The sequence below is a fragment of the Lates calcarifer genome, linkage group LG9 (genome assembly GCF_001640805.2).
Source record: "Lates calcarifer isolate ASB-BC8 linkage group LG9, TLL_Latcal_v3, whole genome shotgun sequence".
NCBI lineage: Eukaryota > Metazoa > Chordata > Actinopteri > Centropomidae > Lates > Lates calcarifer.
In genome coordinates this window covers 21,158,288-21,186,282 of record NC_066841.1, presented here as the reverse complement: position 1 = coordinate 21,186,282, position 27,995 = coordinate 21,158,288, and the positions used below count along the sequence as shown (strand labels likewise).

The window sequence follows — 27,995 nt, the reverse complement described above, 5'->3', positions numbered from 1 at the left end:
GTCCGGGACTGGGTGGGTTCAGTCATATAAAACCTGTCGGTCAGCAGGAGGAGTCTCATTCTTATCCTGAACTCTGTCAGCTCTGCTGCGCCGCCCTCATGGCCGCTGTAACATCTGCGCCATTTGTGGCTCTTTTGGCGTCTTCATGGATTATTGTGTGTTTGGCGGCGGAGGGTAAGAGCTGTGTGTGTCTGTCTGTCTGTCTGTCTGTCTATACTGTTGAGCTTGTATACTGGTCTGTGGTTCAGTCCGGACCCGGAAACAGGGGTCGAGTTTCTGAGTAACGAGCGGGAATAATAATTATTAAAATCAGCTGCACAGATGTGATGGGAGCTTTCTGGTTTTACTCAGTGTTAAAGTCCAGGTCGGACACAGGAGCAGACTGAAGCTGTGGATGGAAACTCGGTGGTTGTGTTTCTACTTTTCCATGAAGCAGGGTTTTCTCTTGCTGATGTTACAGATCCAGGAACAGCTCAGACAGACACTGACTCTGTCAGTTTTACTTCCTCTTATGTTGAACTCGTGCAAACCTCAGCACACAGGACGTGACAGGGCCTGTGTCTGTTTTAACCCTTCAGATTAAAGATGTCAGATGTGTTGTCCTGTCTTCTGTCTCTGCAGAACTTCATTCCATGTCTGTGATTATATGAACACGTGATGCGTTCAGTCACCAAAGGGTTTGATAAACACTGAAACATGGAACCACCCTGCTGACTGAACGTCTGCCTGTTCCATGACACACAGCGTTTCTGTTTCTAAACCTGGTGTGTGTTCAGAGGTTCTGATAAGTTCGTTTTAAGTGAAATGAAGACCGAGTCTGAATTTTGTTCTCTGTTCTCGTCCAGAACAAGTGAAGGTGACATCTGGGAGTAATGCTGTCCTGAGATGCCAAAGCCCCAGAGGTGCAGACATCAAGACCATAGAGTGGACCAGACCTGACCTGGAGGTAGACGGCTACATCTTCTTCTACGAAAACAACCGCAGACAAGACAAATACCAGCACCCGTCCTTTCACGGCCGTGTGGAGCTGGAGAACGAATCCGCCATCAAGGACGGCGACGTCTCCGTGAGTCTGAAGAACGTCACAGAACAAGACGCCGGAACCTACGTCTGCCTGGTTTCTCTGAAGAAAACAAGACGCAGCAGGAGGGACATACCTGAGCAGCTCAGCACCATCACCCTGACAGTCCAGGAGCCAGGTGAGTTTGTAGAGTCCAGATGTGGATTCTGTTCAGGTCTTCAGTCATCACCTGTCCGACACTGATCCTTCACACCTGCCTCTGCTCTGTATGTCACACAGATCGATGGCCTAAAGTACTTCAGAGTGGAGGAGTCAGGAATGAGTTTGCTGGTCAGGATGGTCGGTCTGTCCACCCTCCTGTTGGTGTTGTTTTCTTTGTGAGAAACGGTCAAGTTGTTCAGATATTTCTCCTGTGTGGTGTGGAAACAGCAGGTTTACACAATGAGAGGCTGTTAACGACTGAATGTCCATCGGTTGTCTCTGTCCCTTCACATCAAGAACACCTGAGCCTAAATCTAAGTGGTTAGAGTAGTGTCAACACTGTGTACCGTGCCCGGGCACGGTACGTAATTCCGTGCCCGGAACCACGTAAAGAGGTGGTCTTCAGTACAGTTCATGTGTACTGAGTTACGGTTCACATCCTGTGTGAAAACTACCATACAATCTGATGTCATGTTAGTATTGGACCTTCCCCGTTCAAACATGGCCGCCAAAGAATTAAATGTTTATTGGAAATTCGGCCAAATGAAAACATATAATCACACCTAGATACCACGCACACACATGAGAGGGACATGACCTGGAAGCTTCTCAGAGCTGGCTCACTTCTCTAAATGTTAATGAAAGGCGAGAACCAGGAGAACCAGGAGAGAACTGTGGTCCAGAGAACAGGAGAGGGAAGTATTTACATACTCAGGGTAAAAGTAAGACTTATTATTACTGTGTACCTTTATGAAAGGAATAGAGATAACACCGATCCCACAATGCCCTGCAGCGGCAGCATTTAAAGTTACACATGTAGAAATGTAGAGAATAAATGAGAGTAGATTCCTTCACGTTCAGATCCAGTCAGGAGTCATCATGATGAACAGGCAGCTTTACAAAGTGAAGATTACAAATGATGGAGGATATAAAATAAACTAAACGGATCACATGTAACACATCTCTGAACTTTCCACATGTTAAGAGTTAGTGATGTCGGCGTCACTGTTTTATCTCTTTACTAATCAGATTTATATTGCACATTTTCTGAAGATGCTTTGCTTGTGTTTTCCTTCTGTGTTGTTATATTAGTTCAACATTTCAATCTTGTCTGATGATCTCATTTATCACATATTGTCATTTGACCTTTGGATACTGTAATACCTCTGTGGCTAATTGTTCTGTATACACTGAAGACAATCTTACTGAATTTATCAGTGCACATGTTTTATAAATAAAGTTGTTTTGGTTTTGAAGCCAGTTTAAATGCAGTCAGATTCCACCTCAGTCCTGATGAGTTCTCCTTCATGTCTGTGTTTTTTAAATGGAAATGAGTTGTGTGTTGGACCGGTCATTAACAGCCTCTCTGTTTCCACACTACACATAAACCATAAGATGAGAAATAACACACACACACGCCAGAGTGATATCAGTTTCCTTCTCCCAAAGAAAACACACATGCTATAAACATAAAGTAAAAAAAATTGGAAAATTGAAAAACAAAGTGTTAAAGGTAACATTTACTGTCATTACTGGTCAATGATTAACAGACTTTGCTGCCTTATGATTGTTTTCTTTTTCTGTCAGTTTCAATCTTTAAAAAAGACATTAACATGTTTATAATCAGAGGGATTCAATAAAAATATGAACATTATTTTCCTCTTTCACTGAGTTAATGTTTTTAACCAACATCAGCCCCAGTTCCAGGATTTTAACCATTTAAATCCCAGTTTGTTTTAATGAGAACCCCCCCTGCACACACACACACACTGAGATTTGGTATATGTAACATTAACTATCAGGTAACTGTAGTGCAGCAGAAAAACACAGTAAAAATATCAGCACTGTTTAATCTGAGCTGGAACTCTGAGGACTGACTGATCTGGATTAACAGAGATAACAGACCATAAAACAGGTTAGAGTTCATTTATGTGTCGACTTTAGACCAAAGTGAGGTTACAGCTGATATTAACCTGAGAGCAAACACGGTCCGTGACAGGAACTCTGTAACTGAACCATGAAATGAAGCTGTGTCCCTGTGAAACAGGACCACAACTGAACTGAGACTGACACTGATCTGAACCCACAGCAAGACCACATCACAGGGAAACTCATCATCACGACTGTGAATGTGACTGAGCTTTGTGTCTGGGTCAAATGACTCACATGGAAAACACCACGTTACACCGAGTTTGAATCATCAGTATAAACTAACAGTGTGTTGTGGATCATAGCACTGATGGTTTGTGTTTAATCTGCAGCTCAGACACAGAGCAGTGAGCTGGGGGGTGATCTACCGGTGTCGGCTCTGATTCAGATTTCCACATTTCTGATGAAGAGTCCAGATGATCTCACATCAGAACAGACGCTGTTACAACAGCAGTGACTCACACAGGTGACAGGTACAGGACCTGCAGCTCCTCACGTTTCCCTCTGTAAAACATGTCATTCAGTTGATTCACCTCTCAGTCCTGGTGGAAATACAGAGAGAACTGATGTGTAGAGTGAGTGGTGGCCTGCGGGGCGGCGAACAAAGAGGACAGGAGGGGGAGGCGGGAAAATCCACCATTTCCCCGCTGCAGGCACACCTGGCCTGTTGTTCCCCAAAGTTCAGCTCTTTGAACCACGTCCCTACTGCAGGCGTCTGGTGTCTCTGAGCCCAGGTGAATTTTAAACATCATGTGAAAATGCACTTTGAGTTTTAAAGGTGTTCTGATTGTTAAGTGAATCTAAAAGATGTTTTCGCCCTGCAGACACTGATCCTGTTGATACATGATCTCACCTGAATCCTGCTGAACCAGTCCCAGAAACCACAACACACCTGAGCTGAGAGCCAAACACAGAGAAAAGAGCATTTTATGAAAACAGGTTCACAGTTCAACAACTGACACGCCAGGTTTCATTTCAGGCACCTGTCGAAGATTAGATTTAATAATTAACCCGACAGCAAATATGGTTTACTGTGTGGTACTGACCCTGGTACTGTCACATCATAACAGGGTTAATTTATTTATCAGGGATTAACTACAGGTTGTGTCAGAGTTTCCCAACAAACCACTTGTGTCTCTGTTTACTGTGAGCGCCGTGCCCTTCAAACACATCAGTGTCACAACTGTCAGTGGAAACTTTCTGGTTTATGAGCAGTGTTTCCTGCTGTTCTGAAGGGTTTTCCACAAATCTCACAGTTACTATCGTTACTGCATCAACCAGGACTGAGGTGTTAAAGGAACACAACTTTAAACTACTTGAGTGTCATCATGTATGATGGCCACCTTTTCCTGTAAGTTTATCCTTAACTCAGAACAGGAACGGGAAGTTAATGGTTCCTGTTACAACAATGAAATCATGTGTGTGATCAGAAGGAAACTGCTGGGGAAACGTTCAACTTGAACTATGAACTAAACTGGGACAAACCAGAGTAAAAACCCAGAGCAGATATCACTCACTCCTTTGAAACATCTTCCCACTGGGGGTGCCCTCATAGCCAAATGGTTAGGGTGCATACCATGTGGGCCCTAGTGGTCTGAGCATGCAGACCCTGGCTCGACTCCCAATCCAGCCAGACCTTTACTGCATGTCATTCCCCCACTCTCTCCCTGCTTCCTGCCTCTCTCTCACTGTCCTATAAATACAGGCAAAAATACTTTAAAAAAAAAAAAAAAAAAAAACATCTTCCCACTGACTGTTTTAAATTCCAAATGTGGAGGGAATGTGTTTTATCTGCTGATCTCAGAGCTTCAGTCTGTTGTAATACCTGCGGTGAATCCACCCTCATTCACTCTGAGATTGTTGTTTACTGTCATCTCGCATTGTTCTGTTTCCTGCTCTTTGCTGCAAGACTCTGCCAAGATACTCTGCACAAGGAAGCTCAACAGGTTTCCTGTCATCAGTTCGTCCCTGGAATGATTCACAGTAAACAAAGCTGAGCAAAGTGAACTGATGAAGTTCAGGTTCTTTCTCTGGATGATCCAGTGTAGTTTAGATGTGAATGTAAAACAGTGAGTACAGAGAGTGAAAAGCAGGAAGTGAAGGTTTGACATGAACCAACAGAGCGAGAGCAGCAGCCTCCATCTTTACTGAGCAGTCAAAGCACACAGAGACAGTTCAGGAGGAAAGCTTTCATCAGTTATTCCCTCACATCACTGATTGATCACCTCTGATCACTAATCACTCAAACTCTGGGACTTTAACTCTCTCTGCCTCGTTTCAGGGAAAATGATTTCATCTGTTTATTCAAATTAAAAGCATCCAGTCTGATCTGGATCCTGGACTCAGTCCAGATTCTTGACTTTGAATTTGTCTTTGGGAGGTAACAATCTGTCACACTGTGCAAACCTGCACCATCATGTACAAACACACACACACCCAGTATTCAGCAGCCAAGTTAATGTTTGACGCTCTGAGGCATCTGACTGAAGCAACATTGTTTGCATTATTCAAATAACTTGTTGGAACAGGTCTGATCTCTGAGGTCACATCAGTGCTGAGCTGTTGTTCTGGGTCTTCTGCTCTAACTCACAGTGTTGGTCTCTCTCTGCAGGGAGGACAGAGTCTTTGTCTTCTCTTCTGACTGATGACTGTTCTGTAAAACTCATGTTTGTATGGTTCTCCTCCTCTCCTCTTAAAGCTCAGACTGTGAAGTTAAAACCGTCCTCTGTGGTTGGACAACCTGAAGCTGCAGTGCTGCCACCAGCTGGCTGTTGGTGAGAATACATTAATGATGATTACAACAGAGTAACTGCACTTAAGTTAAACTCTGAAGCAACATGTCAAGTGTTTCTTCACCAGTGTCCTGTGACTGAGGTCTGACTCGGATCTGCAGCACTCAGGTCAGGAGCTCTCAGAGGAGCTGAGTCTTCAGAGGACAGAGAGGAAAAGCTCCTGAACAATCTGGACTCAAGACAAGTATATTCATCCAAAATATAGATTATATAATGTTGATCTGATGTGCTTTCAGGGTTTCTTTACAGCCAGAGATTAAACATTTCATCTCCTCATCCCACAGACGTGTTCATGTTTTATTTCTCTTTCAGCACAGAGTCCACAAAAATCAGAAATAAATCAGAACAAAAGAACAAAAGTCAGATGCAGTTTGTCTGTGTGCAGCTGCAGGAGTCGTAGAGTGTGATGAAATAAATAAGGAGGTGTGAGCGGCTCTGCAGTGAACCAGCAGCAGGACGTCAGTGGTCGGACTGGTGTGACGGAGCAGAGGTCGACCTCAGCGAAGAGTAGACGACCTCTTGGTCTGGTTGACGCTCTGAACACACACACACACACACACACACACACACACACAAACACACACACACACACACACACACACACACACGCACACACACACACACACACACAGACACAAGGTTAAACTCTGTTGGAGGACAGTGTCTGATATTCAGGCTCCTCAGGTGCTCAGGGGTTTCTGGCTCAGTAACACAGGGGCTCTATCCTACAGTGCAAAAGCAGCAACAAGAGTCTTTGTTTCAGACTGATGCAGTTTTCATTTTCCCATCAACGCCCTCGTTGCTTAAAGAGACACCTATGCTGTCTGTGCATGTATGGGTGCGTTGGGCTTAAAATAAAGTGAGGTCATGAGCATCGAAAGTGACCGACAAAACCCCAGTCTGAGGTCAGAGCATTAAGATACAGGCATGTTTCTCTGCTTGTTACACACAAACATGCAACAGATTAAAAATAACAAAGTATGCTGTGTTTTGTATAACACTGCTGTGAGTCTCTTGGACATTAGGACGCATTACAGAAAGGCGTGATGCTGAACTGCACCTGTCGATGACAATGAGCCCAGGACACATCAGCTAAAAACTAGTCAAACTGGATTTGGACAGTCCCTAAATGCACCTGCTCCGAACACCAGGGTTCAACAGGTGTGTTGAACTCTTAGGTTTCCCTCCATCAAATAAAGAGACGTCAGATTAAAACACTGACTCATTCTCTACAGCAACAGAACATCACTGAGCGGCAGCGCTCTCTCTCCCTCTGCAGCCACAAAAGGTAATTCATTCTGCTGGTCTCTGAGTCCGAGTGGTTCAGTGGTTTTCATGTATTCATTACCCATGATCCTCGGCTTCTGAAACAGGAAGTGCTGTCTCTTTAACAGACACAACAAACTCTGTTTCTAACTCTTGATATTTGTGTCAGTTTCCTGATATCAGAGATGAACGCTGGTTTTTAATGACTTCCACGTCTTTTTATGTTCAGGTGCTCGAATGACAGAGGCTCTGTTCTCCCTGTTAAACTGAACCATCAACATGATTCTGAAGCTGAGACTTTAAGGTCAAATAGTTGCATAATGTTTCTTTAATGACAAACTTCTGATTACTTTAAAAGGGCACGATACAACTAAACCTTTTCAAGGCTACTTTTAGAGCAGGTCCACCCGGCCCATGTGATAAAATAAACCGAGATGAGACATCCTGTTCCCCTGAAGAGCACATCAGTGAATCTCTGTTTGTTTCACACCCTGTGCAGATCAGGACATGTAAACCATCCTGGTCAGTGTTACAGAGCAGCTGCTGTACCTCTCCTGCTGTTTGTTCTGATGGCAACTTGTCCATAAGTGACGTCTGTAGTTCTTCGCACTGATGCATAAACTGCAGGTGGATCACTCTCTGGAAGAGGGAATCAGATCAGAGCATCAGCTGCAGTACATCTAATACAAATAATACCCAGAGGAAGATGTTGACTTCAGCTGGTTATTTATGAAACAGGAAAGTGGACGACCACAGAGCTGCTCGCTTCTGTTAGAGGCAGTCGACGCATTTCACCGCACCGGCCATGAAGTGGGTGTGAATTTCAGAGCTCTGGTTACAGAAAACTCACACTGATCACAGCCTCTGTAAAGAAGAGCAGCAGTTGTACCTGTCGTCCTGTTTGGTTCACGACTGACATCTGCTGATCTTCTCACTGTGGAGTAGACTGGAGCTGGATCAGGAGGAGCTGGAAAACCAAGTCAAACAATGAATAATTTGCAGCTGATGAACCCCTTCCCCTCTGCTTTAGGGTAGATCGTCCCAGTTCTTCTGGGGAACTGACGGGTATTCATCATCTAGTCTTCAAACAACGGCCACCCAAACGACTGAATAAGTGGTGTCCCATTTCTAAAGATTTCAACCTCTGCCCCTCGTAGCTTCATTCTGAACCACTACCACTACCAGGGTGAGGGCACTCCAGAACTAGGGATAGGGCTAAGAGAGGGAACTGACAGTCGGTCTACTGCAACCAGTTCTCTGAATATCTGTAGCAGTAATGTGCCTAATAACCTTTTCTATGTTGATAGAAATAACAAATGAATTGAAGATGAATTCAGCAGAAAGGAAAACTGTTGCATCATGTGAAATGAGGAGAATCTCTTCTCCTCACAAGTGAAGTTAACCGTAAAAACTCTAAGTAGAGAAACGTTCTTTCATCTTTATCTTTCTATCAGTTCTGCAGTGAACCGTGCACCAGAAGCAACACTGAAGGGTTTTTTCTTTTTATCAGAAAACAGGAAACTAGACGGCAGCAGAACTTCAGTGAACACTGTGACCACAAGGAACAAAACAACCACACTGAGTCACACTTCAAACACGGGAACCAACCTCCCATCAGACCAAACCATCCAAACTACAGCCCAGAACTTCATGGACTCAAGGATCTGATGAACTGTTTTAAAATGAAAACACTGCAAATCTAAACCTACGTGTGAGCGTGACAGGAAGTCTGTGTCTCACCTTCAGGTTTCCTTCGTACACGTCGTCTCACCAGCAGAGCTAGAGCGACCAGCAGCACCAAACCACAGGTGGCTGGAACAGACAGAAACGCTAAGAGAACAGCAGAGACGGACAGAGACGAAAAGATGAAGGAACCAGATGTAACGGAGGGGGGTGGAGGAGGTGTGGTGGTGGGCGTCTCTGGAAGAAATGAAAAACAACAAATAGAGGTGATGAAAAGCACAATGTGTTTTACACCGATCTGTGGTCATCAGACTTACCTGTGTCCTCCTGACCTGTGACAGTGATCCAGCTGGGTGGAGACTCTCCATCACTGCTGATGTTACACTTGTAGAGGCCTTCATCAGACTTGGTAACATGGTGGATGGTCATGTGACCTGTAGGCTCAGCCCCAATGAAGACGCCATCTTTATAGAAAGCAGCTGGGAGGTTGGAGGGAGTGGTCTTTGTTTTACAGTGCAGAGTGACATCATGTCCCTCCATCACAGGGAGGACAGGACTCTGCAGGATCACTGATCCACCTCAACACAGAGACAAACTACAGCATTTCATCCATTTACACACAGCTTCATCAATACTAACTCCACAGTCTGATCTTACCAGTGACATTGATGTTGATGGTGTTACTGGTTGCTCCCTCTCTGGACTCACACCAGTAAACTCCACTGTCCAATGGGAGGATGGAGCTGATGTTACAGGAAGAACCAGATGATTTTCCCCAGTCATCACACTCAGCTCTGGTTTCTTTGGTTGTGTTCCTCCACAGCCTCCATCCAGCAGAGCTGTCGTCCTCCTCACAGCTCAGAGAGACAAACTCTCCTTCAAACATCTGAGATCTGCTGGGACTCACAGTCAGACGAGCTGAGAGGGACATTGTTTTATTTTGAGTCACAAATATTTAGCATCACAAAAATGTCCTAACATGAGGTTTAACACACATTTGTCTTGGAGCATAGAACTTGTTTTGTGCAGTGACATTTGACCAAAGACCATTGAAATCTAATTACTGTTATTTAGAATACAACATCTTATCTATTTGACTGTCCCATTCAAACATGGCCGCCAAAGGATCTCTCTGGTCTGATTGAAACCTGAGCAGGTAATTGCTAATTTTCTCCTGTATCAGAGTCTGTGAACAGGCCCCATCCATCCACCACAGTGTCTCCAGACCCTCCCGCTCACCTGACCTTCCCCACCCACTTACACAGCTTCAGCAGTCTCCTGGACAGAAGCTTAATTTCAACAGTTTCATGTCATATAACAAGTTTACTGACCTTGGTTTGTTGAGCAGCTCAGCAGTGACGTCAGAACTACAGAGAAATGACCTGTTAGTCTGAGATTTAAAACGACCGACGAATCATGATGAAAAGTGTAAGAAGCTTCTGCAGGTGGATCTGAAGAACGTGGAGCTGTGACCACAGACCAGACCTGAGGATGAACCTTTTAAAGGTTTTTAACCTTCAAAATAAAGGTCTTGTTGTAGCAGGATGTGGTGTGTGGGAGGAGGTGATATTGTCGTTTAACACTGCTGAGGTTTATCTGCACCATTCCTCATTAACTCAACATTTTACAAAGTTTAATCACCAGTGTAGAAAAAAGGTTAAAACTCTTGTTGTGCATGTTTTCATTTAAGACAAGAATCTGGAGAAGAAGAAGAAGAAGAAGAAGAAGACGGAGACAGTCACCTGTGCTTTTCTTTTCAGTCTGAAACTCTTCCTGTCTTCACTCGTTTACTGGTATAATTTGGCAAAGTGAATTCATCAAATCGGACAGTTCATTTCTCTTTGCTGTTCATATCAGAAAGTAAAGTTTGTCGCGTATTTTTCTCTCTCGTTTGTGTTTTTAATAAAATCACATTTCCCTGTTGTTTTTTATCAAGTTTTCTGATTGTTAAACTAAATCTTCCTCCTGTCTCTGAACTCTGTTACAAATATGATGAAACAATGGTTGTACTTACAGAGCAGCTTCAGACCAGATGTCTGTCCCATCGTATCACAGTAATGTGAGAGAAAGACTCTTTTTTCCGTCTGTGCAGCTGAACCCACCCCCTTCCTCTGTGGAGGTGAGTTCAGTAGCTGTGGTTTTGTCTTCAGAAGCAAACATGAAAAAAGGAGGTCATTTATTTTCAGTAAATCTGCTCAAATATGAAGCAACAAACACAAAGAAAACTGCTGCAAAAACATTTTATCAGAATTTTTTACCTGAAAATAAAGAATAAAATATACAAACAAGGAATTCAACTTCATTCTGTTTTCAGAGGAAATGATGTAATCAGTATTTTTTCTATAAAACATCAGAGACACACGACAGAAACAACCACAACATCAGCCACTGAACACACACTGATACTGGGTGATAATGTCTGTGAAGCTGGGCTCAGCAGCTCGGACCTGAAGACTGAAGAACCGGAGTAACGTCTTTTTCAACTGGTCGACTGTTGGAGTCACATCCTCTGTATGTGTGTATGTGTGTGTGTGTGTGTGTGTGTGTGTCAGTGCTGTGGCCTGAAACATCAAAACTGACTTTCTGTTCCAGTTTTAATTCTCATTTGTTTTACTCTGCTTACATCAATTTTATATTTTAACCAGATGAAGGTTTTTAGTCGTCAGGCATCTGGGTGTGAAGTTATCAGAGAAACAAGCTGAGCTAACGTTAGCAGCAGCTCCACCAAACTCCATCAGAAAAACTCTGATTTTAACCTGAACAGGTTTCATTCAGAGGTTTTACTGGATTTAATCAGCTGCTGTGTTTGTGTTGGAGGAGGGGACGTCTGCTCCTGAACCACTGACACTGAAGAGTCCTCACACTCACTCAGTACATTTATTATTTTGTTAGTTGAATTTGTTAAATGAAAGATGCTCAGGTGCAAACTTTGCTCAGCTCGTCTGCAGTGACTGAGGAGGAAGCGCCCCCTGCTGGAGTCCTGTGGTAACTACATTTAAACATTGCTGTCACATCAGAGAGGAGTTAAACAGTGTTTGTTGTTTTATTAAAATGTTGCAGACAAAGTTGTTCAACTGAGAATCAACATGGAAACATGTTGCTGCTCTGTTTCTTCTTCTTTTCGTTATTTATTGATGAAAACAGAGAAACTTCCTCCTGTCGGTTCAGAGTAACTCATGTCCGCAGCTTCCGTGTTCGTCCCATGGGACCTGAAGCCCCTTCAGCACAGAGCACAGGTCTCCACCTCCACACACGCGGAGTCAGTCTGACCGGTGTGATGGGGTCTCACAGAGGGGGGGTACAGGTCCCGTATTCAGAGGATTATTCCACACTGGTCTGTGCTGTTCTGATGCTGAGTGAAGTCAGACCCTCCGGAAAATACCGACGGAGGCGGACGGAACGATCCGGATTATCGCGCTCTGAGAGCGGAGAGGAGTCCGGCTGCAGCCCGGCGGAGAGAGAGACCAGACGGCTGTCAGAGAGCAGAGAGCGCGGTGAGGACAGGGTGAGGACCCAGGTTACTGATGATGTCTGTCTGTCTCTGTCTGTCTGTCTCCATCAGTGAGGCTCCAAACATGTCCAACATGATTGTCACCATTTCTCCTACGACTGCACATTTTCTATTTATTACAGAGACTTTTCTAATGCTGACTGCTGCACTTTAACTTGGTTACTTCTGTGCCTTCTTATATTTTTTATTTTTATTTTTCTATTTTAATCACCCTTGTTTCTTGCTGCTGTAACATGTGAATTTCCCACAAATGGGATAAATAAAGTCTCTTATCTATGTCTCACCGTCCCGTCAGCTCCTCAGCTGTCTCACCGCAGACCGAACAGCAGATGGTGCTGGAGGCCTCTGAATGTCTGTGAACGTAGTTCGTCACGTTGCACAGTCACGTTGCCCCCCTCCCTACAGAGTGCAAACAGTAGATCAGACTCAGCTGAAACAACCTCTCAGTTTGCTCAGAGCTTCCTGCAGAAATGTCTTTCGTGGTTTTAGTCTGTTGCTTCCTGATCCTGTCTCAGGACTCTGCAGCAGAAGGTGAGCTATTTATATACCTGTCTGTCTGTCTGTCTGTCTGTCCTGTGTGTGTGTGTGTGTGTGTGTGTGTGTGTGTGTGTGTGTGTGTGTGTGTGTGTGTGTGTGTGTTTGTGTGTGTGTGTGTGTGTGTGTGTGGACTTCCTGCCAGCTGTCAATGACACATACACAAACTATGACAGATAGACATGTTGTTGTCCTGTTGTCGTGTTGTTGTGTGACTGCTCTAAAAGACGTGTTGACAATCAGAGGAGAGAAGATAAACAGACTGAACTGTTTGACCTTTGAACTCAGAGACAGTTTGTTGAAGCTGCTCGACAGAAACTGACACAAACTATTTCTCTGTTGTTGTGTTATTATTCTCACTCCATGTTTGTAATGTCTTTGAATGTTTGAATGTGAATGTGAAGACGTGGAACACTCCTAATCCTCAGAGGGGAAAGTGAAAGTATTTTGTTCTGTTACTGGAACAACACACAAACACAGGCTGCTGCTGTAAACACTGTGGGAGACCGTTAACACTGCCGCCCTCATGCTCTCTGTGATTGGCTGAACTGAACAAAAACAACAACTGTCAAACTGCCTCCTCAGTGGTGACAGTCTGTCATTCTCTGACTGTGCTGTATCTATTATTCATCACTGATGTTTCTCTCTTCTTCTGGTTAATGGATTCTTTCCAGGATTCAGTGTGAAATCATGAAATCACAGAGACGTTCTCCTCCCTGACAATCACCTGATCGATCAAGCGATTGATCGTTTCAGCTCTGGAAGCAGAGATCTCTTGTTTCAGTGAAGATGCTGTGTCAGAACTGCAGAGATGACTCAGTTAGTTTCAGCTGGACTGAATCATTTCAGAGCCTCTGCTGTTAAAGTTTTTCACCTTGTCAGCTCGTCCATGTTTTTCATATATTAGACATATGATGAGTGAAATAAGGACTCAGTCCTCGGCTGAGTGTCCACAGCCGCTCTGTCCAGCTGTTTGGATTTATCTGCTCTCAGTTAAAGGTTTTCAGGCTTTAGCTTTCTAATAGTTTTTTCCTGCTTGTTTCTTTCCAGGTCAGAGACCTAGAGAGGTGACAGTGAGGCCTGGAGAGGACGTAACACTTCAGTGTCAGGGTCCCAGAGACTCCACCATCACACTGTTAGAGTGGATCAGACCTGACCTGAAGTCAGACGGTTACGTCTTCTTCTACCGCAACGACCGTCCTTATGAAAACTACCAGCATCCGTCTTTCCGTGGTCGAGTGAAGCTGAGAGATAAATCCCTCTTGAAGGACGGAGACATGTCTGTGATTCTGAAGAACGTCACTGACCAGGACTCTGGAGCGTACGAGTGTCGAATTATCAGCAGCGCAATGGAGGGAAATGAGAGAACGTACAAAGAGGTCAGGGACCTCATCAACCTAACAGTTACACACTCAGGTCAGTTGGTAGAGTCCAGACTCAGGTCAGTTGAAGAGGAAATGGATTGTGTTGTTCTTCAGTCGTCACCTTCCTGACACTGACCCCTGGTTCTGTTCTGCAGGTGAAAACGTGGTGACTGGAGCAGACACTGACAAACTGATCACAGACAGAGGGAATGAAGGAGGACCTTCTATGCAGATAGTGGGTGTGACAGTTGGTGTGTTCGTTGTTGCTGGTATTGTTGGTGTTGGTTATATGATCTGTAGAAAACGTAAAGAAAACAGAGAGCCGTCATATGGCGGCGTCATGGCATGAAATGTTGACAGTAACGCTGATGATGGTGAAATCTTTGGAACAGTCTCTCAGCTCATCCTCCGTCTGAGCCTTTATTTTGGAGGAAGGTTTGTGTTTTATAGATCTGTACCTGCTCTTTGCATTGATGTGGTTGACTGCAAAGTTTCCTCCATTTTAAACCAGAGAGAATCAGCTGGGCAGGACAGAATCTGTGACCAAATTATATGGACATGTGCAATGTATAACAACCCTCAGCACTTTCACTTCTATTCAGTGGAGTAACTTTCATTTTCTGTTACTAACTTTAATGTAACTATGCTAAACTGTATAATAATTTATCATAAAATAAGGTCACGTCAAATATAAAATCAAAACACTAGAAATTAACTTCAAAATCTAAATCAAGTCCTGTGAAATCCTGTGTTACATTTTTCCAAGTTGCATTTCAAATCATAACCCAGGGAGAACTTTAAAAGGTTAAACCACTGTGTTAGAAGAGCTTCTCACTGTTCAGGGATCAGCTGATGTTTTTAATGTGTTTATTTCCTGTACATAATACATTTCTATTTCACTGTTTGTCCTGTGTGTACAGATTGTGTTGTTAATTTTTTGTCTTTATGGATTAAATCACTCTGTTCTGCTTTCATTAATAAATTTTAGTTTTCAACATGTTTCTTTTTTCCAATGAAAACTTTGTCGATCTTCAAACAGCTGTGTGTGATGCAGCAGCTCAGACTTCATCCTCTGAAACTGAACATTATGAACTCTGTGAGGAGGGGCGGTCCTGAGCCTCTGACAGAACCGAATCCAGCTTCAGGTTACAGTTAATGACAAGCAGACTAACCCCTCCTCCTCCTCCTCCTCCTCCTGCAGACCCCAGACCCTCAGCTCAACAACAACTCGCTTCTTGTGGAATTTTCTGCAGAAATGTTTTTCATGCTTTTCCTCTTAAACCTCCTGATCTTCTGTCAGGCTCCTGCAGCTGCAGGTGAGCTGCATGTGTGTGTGTGTGTGTGTGTGTGTGTGTGTGTGTGTGTGTGTGTGTGTGTGTGTGTGTGTGTGTGTGTGTGTGTGTTTGAAAAGGGTTCTAACGACACATAAAACATGTTAATGCAAATATTTTAGACCCGACAGTCTGATGCAGACGATGCATGTTGTCAGACTGTGAAGCTGCTTCACAATAACTGAGTTAGAATCATCATCATCATTTACCTGGTTGTTATTTACAGCATTACACAGTTCTGATGGTGTTTGGTGGAGTGTTGTTCTTCGAGTGAAAATAAAGTTTATCGTCAATAATCTGAAGTCAAAGTGGTTCATGTCTGGACCTCGTCGGTGAGAACAGAGTGGGAGAAGACGCTGCTGTGAAGTTAAAGCACTGTGTGGGTGGATGTTAATGTTTCCAGCCGTCGTCTCTCTGTGGATCAACACTGCAGCTTCAACTCAGCTGATGCTCTGTAATGAGCTGGTTACAGCAGCTCAGACGTCTCTCCCTCCTCTGACCTTGATTTATCATTGATTACTGATCAACCTGCTGATGTTCTTCTTGTTTGGATCAATGGGTTCATTGTCAGGAAGTACTGAAAAACATCCAACCTGGTTTTCCAGGATCCTTCTCCAGTTCGACCAACAGTTCAAAACCTCCAAAATGTTCAGTTTAAAAAATCACAGACACCTTCAGATTCAGACGGACTGGGTTTTATATGTCGCACAGATAAGAAACAAATCCAGACAGTTCATCACTCTGAGGACATGAAGGGACTGTTTCACTGAAAAAACCTTCATTCTCAGAGAAAACCCCTGGAAAACCAGGGTTCTCTGTTTCGTGACTTTTAAAACTGTAAAGCTTTCTTACTGAAGAGCAGATGAACAGGGTTTTCACACCAAACAAATGTGATATTACAAAGAGAAATCGTCACGTTTAAGGGCTAAATTCAGCAGATGACTGTCTGACCTCCATCGTCCACTGGGATTATGTTACTGATGGGAGGTGGATAAATACAACATCATTAGTTTTCCTGAAGACAAAAATGGAGTAAACGCTGTTGAAGCTCCACTGCAGCCTTGTCTCCAAATGAATGTGGAGACACAGGTCAGCTCTGTTTTCACTAAACACTGCATTAATCTGCTTAGAGATGTTTCCATAAAGTTCTCAGGTGTAATATGATTTGTGTTTGTTCTTTTCTGCTTTTTCTCTTTAGTTGAGCTCATGCTGAGAGCGAGGCCTGGAGAAGATGTCCTCCTTCAGTGTCAGGGTCCCAGAGACTCTCCTATCACACTGTTAGAGTGGATCAGACCTGACCTGAGGGCACACGGTCACGTCTTCTTCTACCGTAACAACCAACTTTATAAAAACTACCAGCTTCCGTTGTTTCGTGGTCGAGTGGAGCTGAGAGATAAATCCATGAAGGACGGAGACGTCGCTGTGATTCTGAGGAACGTCAACGTCAAAGACACTGGAACGTACGTGTGTCGAATTATCACCAACAGGATGGAACTCAATGGCAGAACACAGACTGTGGTCATGAGCGTCATCAACCTGTCAGTTTCATATCCAGGTGAGTCAGTAGAGTCCAGACTCATGGTGAGTCAGTAGAGTCCAGACTCAGGTGAGTTGGTAGTTTGAAGAGGAAATGGATTCTGTTGTTCTCCAGTCTTCACCTTACTGACACTGATCCGTCACACCTGGTTCTGATCTGCAGGTAACAACGCTGGAGGACACATGGTCAGAGGGAACCAGGGTCTTGGACTGATAGTGGGTCTGATTGTTGGCGTGCTTATCGTTGTTGGTATTGCCAGTAGTTTTTGTGTGAACTTATTAAAAGCTAAGAGACGGACACAGCGGACTTCACGGCGGTCCTCAGGTGAGATGAGTTGTGATGGTGAAGACAGTCAGGTGGTGTGACCTGTAACTATCTGCTGCTGTTACAGAGAAACAGGAACATATGTTTTAAAGGGTCCGTTCACTCAAAAACACGTTTTAAAACCAAAACTGACTGAGATTCATGAGCGAGGTCCTGAACCACGAGGACGAACTGAACCTTTCCAGCAACAAACAAACTGGAGAGTAACTTTTCTGTACTGACTTTAAATGTATTAAACTATATAGCTGTCGTAGTAAACAGATCACAGTTGCTATTTCATATCATTGATTTTATGTTTTACTGTAATTTCACAGCTTTTTACACCAATGTGACTTTTTTCTTCTGTTTCATGTGTTAAATGTTTTTTCAGGAATAAATACATGTATATTTTTAATGTTTCATTTTTTGATAAAACCTTTGGTAATAATGTGAATGAGTTGGATTTGTGTGTGTTATGTTCACGTGTTGAAACACGCCCAGGCAGCCTCAGAGGACCAGCTCATCACAGGCCGGTGCAGGTCGTCTCAATCTCTCTGCTGCTCTGCACACTGAACTATATGTAGAGATAGTGTTACTGAGGTTAATGCTCTATACACAGTAAACCTTGACCTGACTAAAACTGGTTATGAACTGTAACAGGATGGAATTGTGTAAAACACCACAGACCTTCAGAGGAAGGTGGAACTCTTGTACGCTCATTTGACTGAAGTTAAGCTTCAGTCAGACAGTTTAACAACAGCTTGAGCTGACTGTAAGACTAATGGTGTGTTTACTCCCTCTGTAAATTACAGTGATCTGCTGCTGCACTGTAAACAGTCAGTGTGCAGCTCAGTGCACAGATGCTGCAGAGTTTGAGTTTGATTCACTGCAGCTCAGTGAGGTCCAGCTGCTGGATGTTCGTCTGAAGCTGTGAATGCTCTGAAGTCAGCCCTCAACAACTTCAATATAAAAAGCATTATCAGCTGTGTGTGTGTGTCACGTGATGGTAACTCTGCTGCCACGAGTGCAGAGCGTGAACACCACATGTTTCAACAGAGAACGCACACCACAACACCATCACTTCTCTCTTATGTAACTGAGACCACTGTCTGTCCTGAACCTTCACTGAGTCCTGAAGCTGAACCACAGCAGCAGGGCTTAGGAAGGTTGGGGGTTTTCAGAGTGGAGTCTTCATGATTTTCTCCAGCAGTGGTTGTGTGTCTGTGTGTGTGACAGACTGGTGACTAACTCCAATAAAACCTAACAAAACCCTAAAACCCTAACAAAAACCAGCTGAAATAAACTCCACAGCCGACAGACGTCTGCAGCCTGTGCAGTAAAAACCTCCTCTCTGTTCACCTCACACATGAAAACACTCCACCCTGAACAGACTGTTACATTATCTCTGTATCTGATGGCTGTCGGCCAAACACGCAGAGCAGAGACGCTGAGCCATTGTGAAATCAGTCACACAGATGTTCAGGAAGTGGAAGTTTAAAATCCTCATCCTCACACAGACTGACTGTGTGTCTGTGGTGTTTCTGTGCATTACAAAACACACACTTCTCCTCTGATGACTGAGGTAAACAGGAAGCTCTCAGTGTTTAGAGAAGTGGACCAGGACCAGGATCAGGACTGAGACACTTCAGGGCTCACACTCTTTGTGGTAAACTGTTGCCTCACCCTGATGAGGTGCTGTGGTCTGTGCTGCCTCCTGCTGGCTGCTCTCTGTCACTGCTCCACCCTCTGATGTCTGCTGCCCACATACAAAGCACCTATTGATCTCTATTATCTGTCACTTTATTGTTTTCTGATCTGATTGGTCAGTAATCAGCAGGTGTTTAATCTCCACCCTCTGAAGTTCACCTGTCAGGTTATGTTGAGTTACCGGGTCACCATGTCGGGTCAGATGTCGGTTAACGGTGCAGTCCGTGAAGGACGCACGAGAGGAAAGGTGGGGCGGTGAAGGAAGAGGCGGTGCAGCCACGAGAAGTCCAACTGAATCCAGAGGACGCACCGGTCCTCTCAGGGGTCCGCGCTGAGCGCAGAGTAACGACCCCAAACTGTCTGAAGAAATCTGGATATGACGAGATCGAGAAATCGTGAGAAAAGGTGAGTTTTGTTGACTGTTGCTGCTGCTTCCTGCCTGAGCGAGACAGGAAGCAATAAAAGAGAACCGGCCACTCTATGACAGCACATCACACCAGCAGCTGAAGCGGGTATTACACTCAGCTCTGCGGAAGCTGAATGAGACTCAGGTGTCTTCCTCCGCCACGCGTCACAGTTTGACAGCGACATGGCGAACGCACATCTGTCCTCAGTCACTCTCTGCTGGGTCTTTATCTGTTCTGCTGTGTCTGCTTTTGCAGGTGAGCTGTGTGTGTGTGTGTGTGTGTGTGTGTGTGTGTGTGTGTGTGTGTGTGTGTGTATGTGTGTGTGTGATGTCTGATCACATTCCTGGACTCTGCTCTGTTGACACAGAGGGTTAATTAGTAATTACATTGTCTCTTGATTTATCCTCATGAGTGTGTGTGTGTGTGTGTGTGTGTGTGTGTGTCGACTGTTCAGCACAACGTTTTCATCAAGTATTGAATTCCACAGTTTTGTGGTTCAGTTTTTAAGATCAGATCTGGTTGTAAAGTTAAAGCCTATGGCTCCTGCAGCGCTCCGTGTGTGAACTGTGAGGCAGCTAAAAATATCTACTCACATTCTGTGGATCATGTTTGGGAAGTGAGGACATTTTGTGTGACTTATCTCAAAATGAATTCATTTCCTTAACATTTTTACAAGTTCTGTGATTTTTAAGTGTTGAACAAGAAAGTATTTGCATTTCTTTTTGTGAACAATGACAGTCTGTTTCTTAAATGTAGTTCACAGATTTATCTTTCCTGTGAATCACATAAAACTGGAAAAAATGTACCATTCATTTGTTTCAGTGAGAGATCAGAGCTTTATGTCAGGAGAGGAATCTGAATCTTTTTAAATGCAGTCAGACAGATAGGAAATGTTGGCGTCACATCATTGATCCATTTGTTAAATGTTTTCTAAATGTGCCAGAGAAGAGACACTGTGAAACATATTTTACTCATGAGGCTCAAACCAGGCCTGACTTCCTCTTTGGTTGGAGGTTATTTTAACTTCCCCCCTTAACTTCAGCATCAGATGATTACTGTGCCATAAGTACCTGCCTGTGTCAAGCTCAGGAAAAGTTGTTGTGGTCTTTTTTTTCCCCAATGTTTCTGGAAGAAGAAGCCTTAACACAAGTCAACATATTTGTTTGACATTGTTAAAAAATTAACATGCATTGTGTCTCATGTGTCGGCAACAAGAAAGAAAATCAACAAGCAGCATCAGGAGGCTTCTTTTTACAGAAGGTTTGTCTGTCATCAACATAAGCTGTAAGAAAGGGATTCTTCATTTACTTCTGTTGCTTCGTCAAATTCTTCATCGCATTTTCTATGAAACCTAGATGATTTTGTGTGTAGGATTTAGGGGGACTCTCCTGACTGACCTTGACACACCTGTGTTGATGGTACATTTAATCATCTGCCAAGTATTTTTTGAGAGTGCCTGCACTTTTCCAGTTTCCAAGGAAGCACTCCAAATGGTTCTGTGCAACAAACCGGAATATTTTTCTTAAAGATCTGAATTAATAAGTTTTTAGCTCTACTTATGTCTGCTTTTTCTTTTTAGACCAACAAGAGCTGAAAGAGAGGCCTGGAGAAACTGTCCTCCTTCAGTGCCAGGGTCCCAGAGACTCTACCATCACACTGTTAGAGTGGATCAGACCTGACCTGAAATCAGAGGGTTATGTCTTCTTCTACCGCCATGACCGTTCTTATGAAAACTACCAGCATCCGTCTTTTCATGGTCGAGTGGAGCTGAGAGATGAATCCATGAAGGATCAAGATGTCTCGGTGATGCTGAAGAACATCACTGACCAGGATACTGGAACGTACGAGTGTCGAATTATCTCCACTGTCTCCAACAAGACAGGAAGTGCTCCTGATCTCATCAGCACCATCATCCTGAAGGTCACAGACTCAGGTGAGCTTTGGAGCAGCAGCTTCCTGGTTGTTGATGTGAGAGTGAAGGCTGATCACAGATCAGATGTTGGTGTTTTCTAAAGATGTTGTTGATGAGACTTTGTAGAAAACAGCTGGTATGAGTGATGTGATCAAAGTGCAGTAGATAATGTCTGACAGGAGTTTGAAGAGGAAATGGATTCTGTTCTGTTCTTCAGTCATCACCTACCTGACACTGATACCTCACACCTGCTTCTACCTCTGCAGCTCACACAGATGGAAGTGAAGATGGAGGACACAAGGCTGGAGGGAACAAGGGTGGGCATTTTGTACTGACAGCTGGTCTGATAGTTGGTGTGTTTGCTGTTGCTGGTATTATTGTTGGGGTTATGATCTGCAGAAAACGGCATTCTCAGCTTCCTGGTCAGGCATGAAATGTTTACAGTAATGTTGTTGTTCATGAGATCTTAAGAATGTTCAACGCAAGATTCAAACCATCCTGTTCAAGAGCGCTGTCTAATCTCACTCTCTGAGCTTTTATTGTGGAGGAGGGTTTGTATTTTACACAACACAGTAAAATTAGGAAGTCAGCTGCTCCCGTTGGCAGCAGATGTTTTGGGTCCTGTTGGTTGCCAGATCCAGATCATCCCACAGATGCTGGATTGGATTGGATCTGGGATGTTTGGAGCCCAGGGTCAACACCTTGGGCTCTTTGTGTTCCTTACAGCACTGCACTGCTGAGAAAGGCCGCTGAACATTTGCAGTATAAGTGATTCTCTGCTGTGTGCAAATGCAAGTCCATACATAGAGAAGGACTTCAGTTTGGACAGACAGCATTCTTGGTCACCAACAGGACATTGTTTCACTGATGAACGAAGCTTCATCAAATATCCAAACAGCTGAACTGAACTTGAAGACAAACTGACAGAGCACAATGTTAAGGATAAATTATGTTACTTATAAAATTCAACTTGTGACTGTATTGGTCCCAGTTGTGTATTTTTTTAACGACTTGTGGGATGTTTATTGGCTGCTGCTGTAAGTTCTTCATTTCAAATAAAGAATTCTTCAGGATGAGTGAATGTGTCTTGTTTATCAGCTCCACTGACCAGTTCAGTTGTTTTTGGTTTTTAAGTGAATCGGGTTTAATTTTTCTGTCATTAAATAGACAACAACCAACTTGAGAAACAATGATTTTAGTTAACAGAAAATCATACATGTTGTTCAGATAATACATTTTGATGACATCACAAATACATCCTGCAAATAAAAATACATAGATTCCCCAAGACAGGTCAAGTTTTGGTGTGAGGTTTTTGGTTGTGTAAGGCTTTGAGGTTTGCTTTGTGGTTTCGAGTTTGGTTGGTAAAGTTGAGGTTTTTGTTTTGGAGGTTTAAAGTTTGTTTTGTGAAGTTTGAGGTTTTTGTGTTGTGAGGTTGAAGGTTTGTTTTGTGAAGTTTGAGGTTTTTGTGTTGTGAGGTTGGAGGTTTGTTTTGTGAAGTTTGAGGTTTTTGTGTTGTGAGGTTTTAGTTTTGTGAGGTTTGAGGTTTTTGTGTTGTGAGGTTTTTGTTTTGGAAGGTTTGAGGTTTGTTTTGTGAGGTTGGAGGTTTTAGTTTTGTGAGGTTTGAGGTTTTTGTGTTGTGAGGTTTTTGTTTTGGTAAGGTTTGAGGTTTGTTTTGTGAGGTTGGAGGTTTTTGTTTTATAAAGGTTTGAGGTTTTTGTTTTGTAAGGTTTTTGGTTATAAGTTTTATGTGACATAAGTGTGAAGTCAAGTAATGTCACATTAAGTCAAGCTAAGTCAGGTTGTCTTGGGGAGAATACAATTTGAAACAGCATGAAAGAATAATGTCAGCAGAGGAAGAACTGGATCCCGTGGTTTGCAGAGCATCTTGTGATGTTCGGCCTGGTCCTTCAGCGTGATGTCCAGACATCCAGGCAGCATGCAGGGCTTGGTGAGCTCAGGTCCAGCCTTCCTCCAGCTTGAATGTCCAAGTCAAAGAAAAATAATCAATTACCATCAGCATATTAATTACCATCAGTATAAAGAAAGCAAAGATTAAAACAGAAATGGATAATATCTGAAAAATAACTTATCTTGGGAGATCATGTGGTGTAGAGGCATCATAGTCATCAAGGAGGGTTTGTACAACTTGGCCTTCCTCTTCTTCAGTTATGCAAGATGCAACTTCTGTGGCCCCAGATCCCTCACTGATTTCTCTGGCAGCACAGGAAACTAATGAACTGACTGCAGCCTCCATCTTATGGATCCTTCAACTATTCAGCCAAAAAGGTTGAATGAGATGCATTATTTTCACTGCAATTTATCATTTCTAACAAGGCCTTAGTTCTTTGAGTGGATTAATCCAATTCTGCAGAACACAAATCTTTGTGTTTAAACATATCTGTACTATTGTAAACTAAATTTGTGACCACATAAGTTAGGGCCTATGCATTGGTTGGACATCCTGACAAGTGCTTTTTGTACAGATTAAGGGTCATTGCAGGAATGGCAAGATGTTGTAAAGACTTAAGTATTAGAATCTTTACAGCAAAGCTTAGGGTAGATTGGTGTTAACATTAATAGCCGTTTACTTACCAGCCTGCGAGAAAAGTCGCAATTTCAGCATCAGACTTTCAGGACCCCTTTCCAGCGCTGGAGCAACGTGCTGCTCAGAGTGGCCACCATGGCCATACTCTGAAGGACAGAGCTTCCCCCAGCAACACCCACCCAGACACCAAGACAGACAGGGAAACACACAAAGACAAGCAAGGAGAGACAACCACATAGCCAAAAAGACAAGCGCAGTGTTGAATGTTTTCCTCTGCATTAATCCTTCAACATTCAGTGCTGCAGTTATCAGTAAGTGTGTGACTCAGCCTTATATCTGTACGTTTGTTAAGATGAGGCCGTCTACCACTGACCGAGCAACAACTTGAAATGTTTGACCCTGATTCACCCAAATGGTTCAAACAGACTCATCAACATACAATCTACAGGTCTGTGTCTACACATCTGATTTCTGACACTGTTGAACGACTTGTCTTCAGAAGTTGTTCAGAGACACTAACCAAGCAATGTCAAAGTCAGACCTCAGGTTCTCTGTGTGGACGTGTCCTGACAAACTCAGCAATGTCTGGAGCAAACTTATAACTCTAGTTTGATCTACATCACCAAATCATGTTGACATCAGCAGATGTGTCTTCGTGGTATGCTGTTAAGATCGTACACTAGTCAGCTGATTCACAAAACCAGATGGATCCTTGTCTAGTTTTGGACAACTGTGGCACACAACTCAACAGCAGTCTAAATTTCCAACAACTTTACTGACAGCATGGACTTCCTCACACACAGAGAAGAAGGGGAAGGAGAAAAGCCTTGCCTTCTTGTATAATGTGAGTCGACTCTGCTAACCGTGTTCTCTGTAGCATTAGCAAGTCCTGGTTCATTGAATACTGGTTCTGATCACATTAGCTAAAACATACAAAAGCTTGCTCCAAATATCACTGATTCTGTCAGGACATGTGCAGACAGAGAGAACTTAAGATGCGTAGACAGATCTGTAGACTGGTAAACAACATGACAGGAGTGTAGAAGTCATCTAAACAACTAAAAAGGATGAGTGAGGGATAAATGAGAAGGCACGGCGGCCTAAAAAAACAAAACCCAAAAAAAAAAAAAAAAAAAAAAAAAAAAAAAAAGACACAAATCTCTGTGTGGACTGGGGGGGGGGGGGGGGGGGATGTTGGATGGATGAACGAGGAAATGGATAGATCGTTAGATTGGCCCAATGGCCATGACAAAAGAGTGAGGGATAGATGGGAGATGGCACAGTGGCCTAAAAATAATAAAAAAAATAACAAACAAAGACGCAAACCTTGGTCTGGGGACGGGTGGGGTGGGGTTGGATGGATGAACGAGGAAATGGATAGATCGTTAGATTGGCCCAATGGCCATGACAAAAGAGTGAGGGATAGATGGGAGATGGCACAGTGGCCTAAAAATAATAAAAAAAATAACAACAAAGACGCAAACCTCAGTGTGGGTACATCTAAAATTGTTGGGTTGGGATGGATGAAGGTATGTGGGGACTTGGAGGGGTGTGGGGGGGGCACCTGGGATGAATGAATACATGGTGATGTTGGACAGGAGTGGATGGGCTGATGGCAGGCCACTGCAATAGGGGTTTCAGTTGTGTGATGTTAGCATGCAATGTTGTCCGTTAAAAAGGTAGCAAGTGGCTAAACACAAATTTAAACAGTAATTCAAAGTTATTGTATAGTAACTTTTCAAACAGCAATTTTTAAATTAAGAATGATAAGCATCATAACTTACAGACTTAACACTGATGGAAAAAATTCAAACTGCAATTTGGATACTGTACTTGGTTCAGCCTTACTCTAGAGAGACCTAAGCAGGCAGCCACAGCAGCCATCCAAAAACACTGAATTAAAGAATAATACAAATTCCATTACCATCACCATCATATCACTGTATAAAAACCACACACACAAGCCAGTGGAGGCTAAAAACTAAGGCTTGACTCATCTGCCATCAAGTACTAAATGCTCAGACTGTCATGCCGATCGGGTGAATGAATGGGCAGCCATGTTTAAATTGGATGCGCAAACTAACTGGCAGCCATGTTGGACCAACATGCTGCCACAATACTGATAGTAGTAGTAGATAGGTACAGCATTGGTAGAAACAACACACGGTAAAAAGCCAAAAAACATTTGAAGCCAAATAGATTGTCATGACGCGGCAGCCATGACAGGAAAAACAAGAGGCTCAGCGGCCACGAGGGGACAGGGTAAAAATAAAAATGAGACTTACTGGTTCGTAGATTACCTGAAAAAAAAAAAAAAAGAGAAAAAAGAAAAAAAAAAAGACAAGTTAGTCTCACTGACACATTATAGATCTGTGTTCGCAGGGTGCAGTAAAATCAAACATCTGACTGAACAGCTACTTTGCTAAGTACAGGACCCTGACCTTTATGAGTGAGTTTTGAAGTTCCACATGAAGTTGGACGAGTTTTTCCCAGTCTCATCTTTCCCAGTTCTGTTAATGAAAAAGAAAAAAAAAAAAGGATGTGTATGAAGATATTATGTGGAGACACTGTAGATCTGTTTTCCCAGTGTGCAGTGAAATTAAACATGTGACTCTGAAGTTAAGGAACCAAACAGGATCCTGACAGCAATGACATTAACTAACTGAGCTACTTCACAGGTGTCACTTACCTTTCTAGGGAGTTTAAAAAGTTGGACGAGTTCGTTTTAGTGTCTCGCCTTTTCCAGAAGTTCTGTTAAATAAGAAAAGAAAGTCTGGGTCAACTCTTAAACCTGTAATGTTACAGGTTGCTCATTTCCTAATTTTTACTTTGGTGCATGAACAGTATCTTAACAGGAACTAACGAACAGGTGGGCATTTCATTCATATGAGTCAAACTGAGTCTTAAAACTTCTCTGTCGATCTGCTGCAAACAAACTGGAGATTCAGTAAATCAGACCGCGTGCTTTAGGCTCGCACCGCTTGGCGTCCGCTTGGCGGTCGGCGGCCATGTTAACAGGTAAGTCTTAACACTGGTACACTGACCTCACCATGAAGCTGCACACAGCAGCTGCTGTTGCACGTGCTCAGGTGTTTTAACTAACATCACATCCTCCTCCTGAATCCAGAGTCAGAGCTAATGAGAACAGACGGTCTGTCCCTCTGCATTTACACCGTGCAAAATGTTGGAAACGGAATAAAAGCCGACACTCAGAGAGTTTAACATGTCACAGACACGAGTTAATGAAGCGAACTCACCTGACCGGAGTCAGAAAGGAACCGGATCCGGTGGTTTTCCTCTTGTGGGTGAGTTGAGGTCAGCTGAAGCTTTAACTCGGTGACAGACCCGGTGAAAGCTGTTTTTACGTGAACCGGCGTCTGGACTCGGTTTTTCTCTTTCGACCGCGGGATTTTAAATTCAACGTCGTCCCCACGTGACTAATAAAGCGTTCTGGCGTCTGACGTCACGCACCTGTAATTGGCGGACGCACGCTGTGATGCGTTCAAGGATACCAGAGGGTTGTAAAAACCTGGACACCGTAAATATTACAGGTTATTATAGGTCATCTCAGCACTGAATAATAAGATGCTGTTTTATTCCTGTTGATTTCATTCACCTTATTGTTTTTACTTCCTCTGAGCTCATGTTCTTTGGTCTTATTTTCATTAACACCATCGTACTGAATACACACGTCTATATTCAGTGATGCCAAAGTGTAAATTAAAGCTGTAGTTAACCTCCATCCATTATGAGTTGTTTTTGTGATGGATTCATTCATCCATCTGCCTCTAAACTGTCAGAAAAAACAGTGACAGTGCTTGTTTTAATCTCCTGTGTATATGATGATACTATGTATCATCATATACACTGACAAACATTTAATGTTTTTGTGGTTCATTGAAGTACATTCAGATACAATGGATAAAGAACAGAAAAGTCAGATGCAGTC

The 27,995-nt window shown here is 43.3% G+C and overlaps 6 protein-coding genes and 2 long non-coding RNA genes across 13 annotated transcripts in view; 6 read left to right on the top strand and 2 right to left on the bottom strand.

Moving 5' to 3' along the window:
- LOC108887033 (CXADR-like membrane protein) overlaps nucleotides 1-21,709 on the top strand; it is a 41,732-nt gene extending 20,023 nt beyond the window's left edge. The window contains exon 4 of the mRNA XM_051072688.1: nucleotides 21,520-21,709. Coding sequence (XP_050928645.1) covers nucleotides 21,520-21,523 — 4 coding nt within the window. The 3' untranslated portion in view covers nucleotides 21,524-21,709. The remainder of the gene's footprint in view (nucleotides 1-21,519) is intronic.
- LOC108887009 (coxsackievirus and adenovirus receptor homolog) overlaps nucleotides 1-22,574 on the top strand; it is a 111,991-nt gene extending 89,417 nt beyond the window's left edge. The window contains exon 5 of the mRNA XM_051072684.1: nucleotides 21,765-22,574. Coding sequence (XP_050928641.1) covers nucleotides 21,765-21,931 — 167 coding nt within the window. The 3' untranslated portion in view covers nucleotides 21,932-22,574. The remainder of the gene's footprint in view (nucleotides 1-21,764) is intronic.
- Nucleotides 1-27,995, bottom strand: part of LOC108887032 (low affinity immunoglobulin gamma Fc region receptor II) — a 42,338-nt gene that overhangs the window by 9,549 nt on the left and 4,794 nt on the right. The gene's annotated exons all lie outside the window — the stretch shown is intronic.
- On the top strand, nucleotides 7-2,876 carry LOC108887017 (sodium channel subunit beta-3). Of its 2 annotated transcripts, none has more exons than XM_018682188.2 (3): nucleotides 7-174; nucleotides 846-1,199; nucleotides 1,301-2,876. In XM_018682188.2, the coding sequence occupies exons 1-3, from the start codon at nucleotides 99-101 to the stop codon at nucleotides 1,546-1,548; spliced, it is 678 nt and encodes a 225-aa protein (XP_018537704.1). In that variant the 5' UTR covers nucleotides 7-98; the 3' UTR covers nucleotides 1,549-2,876. The 2 variants fall into 2 exon arrangements, with proteins under 2 accessions (XP_018537704.1, XP_018537705.1); XM_018682189.2 differs by lacking the exon at nucleotides 7-174 and adding an exon at nucleotides 635-764.
- LOC108887018 (uncharacterized) lies at nucleotides 11,934-15,296 on the top strand. 3 transcript variants are annotated; one of them, XM_051072690.1, is made up of 3 exons: nucleotides 11,934-12,386; nucleotides 13,988-14,378; nucleotides 14,457-15,296. In XM_051072690.1, exons 1-3 carry the CDS (start codon nucleotides 11,987-11,989, stop codon nucleotides 14,458-14,460), a joined length of 795 nt encoding a protein of 264 aa, XP_050928647.1. In that variant the 5' UTR covers nucleotides 11,934-11,986; the 3' UTR covers nucleotides 14,461-15,296. The 3 variants fall into 3 exon arrangements, with proteins under 3 accessions (XP_050928647.1, XP_050928646.1, XP_018537706.1); XM_051072689.1 differs by having other exon boundaries at nucleotides 11,986-12,386; nucleotides 13,988-14,353; XM_018682190.2 differs by lacking the exon at nucleotides 11,934-12,386 and adding an exon at nucleotides 12,754-12,934 and having other exon boundaries at nucleotides 13,988-14,353.
- Nucleotides 15,646-17,887, top strand: LOC108887019 (V-set domain-containing T-cell activation inhibitor 1). The gene is made up of 3 exons (XM_051072691.1): nucleotides 15,646-16,721; nucleotides 16,831-17,187; nucleotides 17,332-17,887. Exons 2-3 carry the CDS (start codon nucleotides 16,839-16,841, stop codon nucleotides 17,532-17,534), a joined length of 552 nt encoding a protein of 183 aa, XP_050928648.1. The 5' UTR covers nucleotides 15,646-16,721; nucleotides 16,831-16,838; the 3' UTR covers nucleotides 17,535-17,887.
- LOC127142766 (uncharacterized) lies at nucleotides 22,941-23,332 on the top strand. Its single transcript, XR_007813810.1, has 3 exons — nucleotides 22,941-22,960; nucleotides 23,060-23,142; nucleotides 23,188-23,332. It is a non-coding gene; the product is annotated as an uncharacterized LOC127142766 (long non-coding RNA).
- LOC108887023 (uncharacterized) lies at nucleotides 25,229-27,872 on the bottom strand. 3 transcript variants are annotated; one of them, XR_007813807.1, is made up of 3 exons: nucleotides 26,488-27,872; nucleotides 25,531-26,346; nucleotides 25,229-25,372 (listed from the first exon to the last, which is right to left on the bottom strand). It is a non-coding gene; the product is annotated as an uncharacterized LOC108887023 (long non-coding RNA). The 3 variants fall into 3 exon arrangements; XR_007813809.1 differs by having other exon boundaries at nucleotides 25,531-26,797; nucleotides 27,304-27,872; XR_007813808.1 differs by having other exon boundaries at nucleotides 25,531-27,575; nucleotides 27,663-27,872.